The sequence below is a fragment of the Malania oleifera genome, chromosome 11 (assembly GCF_029873635.1).
Source record: "Malania oleifera isolate guangnan ecotype guangnan chromosome 11, ASM2987363v1, whole genome shotgun sequence".
Taxonomy (NCBI): domain Eukaryota; kingdom Viridiplantae; phylum Streptophyta; class Magnoliopsida; order Santalales; family Ximeniaceae; genus Malania; species Malania oleifera.
The window spans coordinates 40,053,748-40,060,177 of record NC_080427.1 but is presented as its reverse complement, the minus strand read 5'-3'; the positions used below and the strand labels follow the sequence as shown (position 1 = coordinate 40,060,177).

At 35.6% G+C, this 6,430-nt stretch overlaps 1 protein-coding gene across 1 annotated transcript; it reads left to right on the top strand.

The window, feature by feature from the left end:
* The first annotated feature begins 1,404 nt into the window (after positions 1–1,404).
* Positions 1,405–6,430, top strand: LOC131167480 (UBP1-associated protein 2C-like). The gene is made up of 5 exons (XM_058126283.1): positions 1,405–1,677; positions 3,017–3,137; positions 3,395–3,538; positions 5,955–6,151; positions 6,289–6,430. The coding sequence occupies exons 1-5, from the start codon at positions 1,544–1,546 to the stop codon at positions 6,428–6,430; spliced, it is 738 nt and encodes a 245-aa protein (XP_057982266.1). The 5' UTR covers positions 1,405–1,543.

The following is a 6,430-nucleotide window of genomic DNA, read 5'->3' as shown; positions in this document are numbered from 1 at the left end:
CTTGTTACACACATTCCTTCATATAAAGTTATAATAGGGATCAAGAAAGAGAGATAAATGATTGTTGAAACACTAATTCCTTCATCTTTTCCCCCTACTTTAGATAACCCTGTCTAACTTAAGAATGTAAGGGTTTTCCTAAAACTCTATTATAATTATTCTCTGTCTTTTCTTGTATGTGCTAATCTTAATAGCAAAGAGCCAACATAGAGAAGTGACAGTTCAACGTGTTTAACTAATTTCATCCCAATAGAACCTAATGGTATTAAATAAAAATGAATTGAGTTCATTAAATTAATATATTTTCTTCTTCTGTTGATAAACATCAATTAATGTCCCACTCCCAAATGAAATTTAAATGATAAAACATTGTTATCATACCAAAAAAAAAAGGACTCCAGGGCTCATGAAACTTAGATTATTTAAGATAGAGTATTTTTTGATCCATGTTTTTTAGTATATTACATGTAACTCATCCTAAATTGGCATTTAAAAAATTGGGGCAAATTTTTTTTGTTTTAATGGAGAAGATGCATCTTTCTCTTTCACTTTTTTCAATACTCAGTGCTTTATAATGAAAATTAAAGAGTTTAATGTATTAAATGATAATAATATTTATTTCAATATTTGTTAAATAATATAATTATAAGATATTTCTTTGAATGTTTTGAGTTTAATATTGAATGAGAAAATGTCATTTCATGACAATATATCTGATCACATGTTCTAATAAATTTCCCAACAAATAAAAAAAAAAGCTAATAAAAATATTGATGCTAAGCCAATGTGATATATGATATCGAAAAAGTGTGCCATTGAATTTAGACACTTAAAAAAATAAAAATAAAAAAGACTTGGAGCTTAGGATTCGGGATTTGTTATTTCATTGCATTTCCTTTATTATCGAATCATCCAACTAAAAAGTTTCATTGAATTTAGACACTTAAAATTTTTAAAATAAGTTGAATTTAAATTTTCACAACATTAATCAACATTGAATACAAAAATTCATTGAAATTAGACATAAAAAATAATTAAACACGTGAAATTGGAATTTGGAGATTATTTTTGTTCTTACCCAATTGTTATTTTGACTTTTAATTTAGTAAATTTAATTATGAAAATATATTACCAATTTATTTTAAAATATTAAATATTTTATAAAAATATTTACACAAAAATTATTTACATGGAATTGTGTGCACTCGACATAGCCACTAGTAATTTAAAAGGGAAAGGGTTATTGTTAACAGTTTATATTTAATTTTTAACATAAAAAAAATAATTTTTTACTTTTAATTCTTTAATAAAAAAATTAGACAAATTTGTTATTTTATTATGCCAAAAAAAAAATTTAATTAAGGGTAAATCGTAAATGGAACTTTTCTTAAATTTTATTTTTGCAAATAAGATAATGTGCCCGTATCTTAAGCCGCATCTCGTAGGCTATTAAGGCGTAACGAAGACGAAGAAGAAGAAGAAGAAGAAAGAAGCGGCAGCAGCAGCAGCAAGAGGAGACGAAGAAGGAAACGAAGAAGGAGAAATGGAGGAATTGAAGAAGAGGAAGCTGGAAGAGAGCAATGGTGAAGTATCACTGTCAATGCCTTCAGAAGAACACTTGCGATCACTGCTTGACCCCCTCGCGAAATCTCAGTTGGCGGATCTTCTTGCCAAGCTGTACGCTTCTATTCTATTGCCTTTTTCTCATAAACCCTTATCTCCTTTATATCTGTATTGTCCCCCTTTTGGGTTTAATTTGTTGGGTTACCTTGTTTTGATTTGATCGTCTGCTTGGGTGCCGAGAAAGTGGAGGAGAAAAAGAGAAATCAACTTTTTGAATCTTAAAATTTGCGTAATTTTTTAGGAACCCAGAAAAAGAAATCAGTAACGGCTCACTGAGCATTATACAATTATTTGATTATTCGGGTGAGTTTTTCACTTCCGTGGAAATTAACAAGATTTAAAACCTCGTTTTTCTTTCTTTTTCTCTCTCGGCGACCAAGCGCGGATTGGAGGTAAATGGGTTATTGTTGATTTGTTTCGTTGAAGTAATTTATTTGAAAGATGTTATGTGGAATGTTTGTCAGTAATTTCGTCGAGCAGTTGTTGGACAAAATTTAAAAGGCACTGTTTTCCCGTGCAGTACTGCAGTTGTTGAAGATGTATGGGTTTATTCTTAATTTTTCATATTGGTTCACCTTAATTATTGCGTTAGATGCAATCGTGGAAGTTCCGTGGCTTGTCTCCCTATAATTTTGTTGAACAGTTGAAAGACCAAACCGAAACCAATATTTTCCCTTGGTCTTTCTTTGGCTAATAGGGAAAGCTTGAAGTGCTATCATATTATGAAAAGAATGATTCGAGTGCTGTTGACATTGTTGAGGACCGCACATTGGCTTACTTGTGAATGAATACATTCACGTTCCTACATATGCACGAAATTGTATATGGATTAGCATTTATTATGGTTTGCATATAATGGATTGGCTTTTTATTGTGGTTTGCATATACTTTGTTATGTCTCTCTAGCTAGTTTTGGGTGAAAATTCTCTCTTAAGGACTAGTACGGAGTTCTGATACAAAAACAGTCTGAAAACCTGTTTGTTTTATGTCCAATAATTAGTTTCCTATGTGGTATTTATTTAGCTGATGCAAAAGGTAAGTTGTTCAAGAGTTGAAGTTAAGAGGGTACACTTCAGGGACTTGCGCCTCAGTTCAGTAACCGACTTCATATTGAAAAATCACAAATAATATCTATAAGGGCCAGACTCTTTTTTTTTTTTTTTTTCTTCCTGCCTTCTTGTGCATAATCCCAAGATTTGGATGCAAACGTGAAAATCTTACTTTGACTTTGTGTGCATGCGCATTTGCATTTGCTAGTTCAAATTGCATGTGAGAATGTTGTGCTTGTTTCAACTGTCAAGTGACAGGTAGGCATATGCATGTAGAGCTCCTGATTGTATGTTGTGTGATTGACCCTGTGCATGTGTGTTTGTTTGCATGTTGAGGCATGAAGAGGGTCCAAAAATCCTTCAATTGCAGAAGAAATTAAAAGTCTTGCCAGTGCTGATCCAGCCCATCGAAAGCTTTTTGTCCGTGGCTTGTCCTGGAGTACTACATCAGAAACCTTGTGTGCTGTGAGTGCATTGCTGACTGTTGCTTGTGTTTTGTGTGTCGTGGCAGTGACTATCCTGCATTGTTTTAAGCTCTGGCCAAAGTCATTCACATTTGGAGAGTCAATTTGCTGCTTGTGCTGCTCTCTTGATTTAAGATCACCTTTTTGTTTACTTGTTTTTGTTTTTGATTATTTCATTTAAAATCTAGAAGCTCTGACTACCAGAGCATTGAAACATTTTATGTTTAGCTTAGCTTATGGGAGATATGTTTTATCCAGGCATTTCTAGAGCATGGAGAAATTGAAGAAGGAGCTGTGATCATTGACAAAGCAACCGGAAAATCACGTGGCTATGGTTTTATTACCTTCAAACATATGGAGTCAACTCAGAGTGCACTGAGAGCACCTAGCAAACTGATTGATGTGAGCATTAGGCTCTTTTTAATCTTTTGCACACAATGCTTTTTATTTATATTAGAAGATGAAGGCAGCCTTACAATCTCTAAGAACTGCCTAGTGAATTATGCATTTTCGGTTTCATCTAGCAGTTCAATGAACAATATATAATCTCTACAACCTGTTGAAAATAATGTGCCTAAAATTAAAACCTTGCACAATCTAGTATGTCCGATACCAACAATTTGCAACTAACCAAGAAACATGCGTAGGAAAGCAGGACAACTTTTGACAATGCTAAATGTCAAGAACTAGAATGTAGGGAGTATCCATAATGTCCTTATTGTCTAGGTGATCAACCAATTAGGATTTATGTGCCATGCCGTTACTGCTATTGTGTGTCCAAACAATAAAGGAATGGTAGATATTTTTCTCTAGGCCAGCTTCATCTTGCCCCAATCCTCCTACTCTCCTCAAACTATAAAAAGGTGAGCCCATTATGCATAGGTATTCCTTTCTCTTGGTATGCATAGACATCCCAAATTTAGGGCAAAAGACATTGGCCTTCAATGAGGTTTGGAAAAAAGAAGTGGACCTCTTTTGAAGTTTCAAAAATTCCATGAACCTCTCGAGGTTTGAAAAAAAGGCATGGGCCTCCCTTTAGGTTTCGTAAATTCCACAGTCCTTCCCTAACATTGGGACCCTTATACCTCCTTTGGTGCATGTTTTTTGTCAAATCTAAAGGAAGACTAGTGTTTTTTTGCCAAACTTCAGAGAGGTTCATATGAATTTTGAAACCTTAGGGGATGTCTACGCCGTTTTGCCAAGCCGTAGGATAGGTCTGTGAAAATTTTGAAACATGAGGGATATTTGTGTCATTTCACCAAATCTCTGTTGGGAAAAAATTGTATATGTACGATTCCGACAAGTAAATCAATGGAGTAATGCAAATAATAAATAAAATGAGACACAAGAAATTTAATGTGGTTCCCTCAAATGTGGAGGTAAGTCCACGGGGCATGGCGATCCAAATCCATTATCTCCAAATTTGTACAAAGTGGCTACAAAAGGCACAAGCCTTACAAATATACAAAAGTGTATAACAAAAGCAGCAAAATGAAAAGGTCTCACCAAATTGTGAACAAAACTCCGAACAACCAACCAAGGTAGCACCACCAGAGAAATCCCAATAAGCTGATAATAACACTCAGCCGAAGTCCAGGAGTGAGGGCAGCAGCTTGCTGGAGAAAAGCCGCAGCTGCTGGAGAAGAAGACTGGCAGCCCTGCAGGCGTGAGGAGCTGTGAAGTGCTGTGTGGGAAAAATTCAGAATGGAGGGACTGAGTGAGCGGCTTTCTGCTGTGAGTGGAATATCTGAATGGAGGGGCTGCTCCACTGCTGTTTTGTGCGCTCAATGCACAGCCTGGGAGAAGCTCAATGGACGGAGAAATAAGTGGGAGACCAAGCATGCTTCTTGAGAAGCCAAACACCAATTAAAAAATTGACCCATATTTAATGCATGTCCCCCACACATTGGTCTCCCAACTCCTCACAAATGAGGCTCCAAGTTGGCAGCACCACATGCCCGGCATCCCAGGGAGATATCATGGGCTCTGATACCAGTGTTGGGTGGTCTTGGGCCTTCTCAACCCCAAAAGTTAGCTCTTGGGGTGAGACTTTCCTTCACACTTTTGACCACCAAGCCCCTTCCACAACCAATGTGGGACAACCCCAACAACCTCAAGGGCGTTTAGTGTCTTTTATTCCCAAATTTAAGAAAATGCCAATACCACTTGTACATGGCAAGTGAACTTATAAAACTACTCATTTATTTACTTGCTTTCTTTGTGATGAGAATTTGCTTCTCAACAATATAGACCTACGTTGTCGACACTTAGAAGTTAGAACAGCTCTGTTAAAAGTTTTTTACTGATGCAATGACAGGAAACACACTCATTTTGCTTTAGAAGTCTTTAGTGCTAGTTTAAAATGCATAATGCATTGTGAACATTACAATTGAAATTTGGAAACCTGCATTTTGCTTTATTGAGTTCCTAAAATGTAAAAGATAAAAAAAATATAATAATAATAATAATGAAAAAGGGGCTTCCCATATAGCTAAATTATCTTCTTGGAATGGAGTGTTCCATGGTTGTCATCCTCCTATATTTTTTCAGGCTGTCTTACCCCCCCCCCCCCCCCCAAAAAACACCAAAAAAAAAAAAAAAAACCACAGGGTAAAGAAAAGTAAGAAAAGAAAATTTAAACATGGTTATTATTATTTTTATTCTCGGTTGACTTTGTCTTTACATGATGTAACACATTAATGTTAATTTTATAATTACAATGTCAATGTTCTACCATTTTCAAAATTCATGATTTTTCCCCACCTTTCTCTGTGGTGGATTTTTTTTTTTTTTTTCTTGAAAAATATACATATTTCAGGGCCGCATGGCTGTCTGCAACCTAGCTTGCGAGGGCTTGAGCGGGGCAAGTACCACGCCTGATCTATCTCAGAGGAAGCTTTACATTGGAGGTTTGTCGCCAAATGTCACGAGTGAGATGCTGCTCAATTATTTCGGAAGGCATGGCGATATAGAAGAAGGTTCAGTTGCATATGACAAAGATACAAATGAATCACGGTATTAACATTTATTTTTTTTCTATTGAGAAAAAAAATTACTTGTGTCTTCCCACCACTTACACCCTGAAAGAAAGTTTCGCAATATTTTGCAATTGCATCAAATGAATCATTACCATTTTTATCTTTCGTACGCAGTGGCTTTGGCTTTGTTACGTACAAAACAGTGGAGGCTACAAAGAAGGCCATGGATGATCCACATAAGATCCTTGGGGTAATGCTTTTAGCCCTCTATCCACTTAGAAATTATAATCCAACTTGCTTAATGCATGAACACTAA

What these genes read in the sequence shown, in the direction of transcription:
- LOC131167480 (XM_058126283.1), top strand. Translation starts at nt 1,544, where the DNA reads ATGGAGGAATTGAAGAAGAGGAAGCTGGAAGAGAGCAATGGTGAAGTA. An exon ending in GCGGATCTTCTTGCCAAGCT is followed by an intron (nt 1,678 to 3,016) that starts GTACGCTTCTAT and finishes TGAGGCATGAAG; the next exon opens with AGGGTCCAAAAATCCTTCAA. An exon ending in CATCAGAAACCTTGTGTGCT is followed by an intron (nt 3,138 to 3,394) that starts GTGAGTGCATTG and finishes TGTTTTATCCAG; the next exon opens with GCATTTCTAGAGCATGGAGA.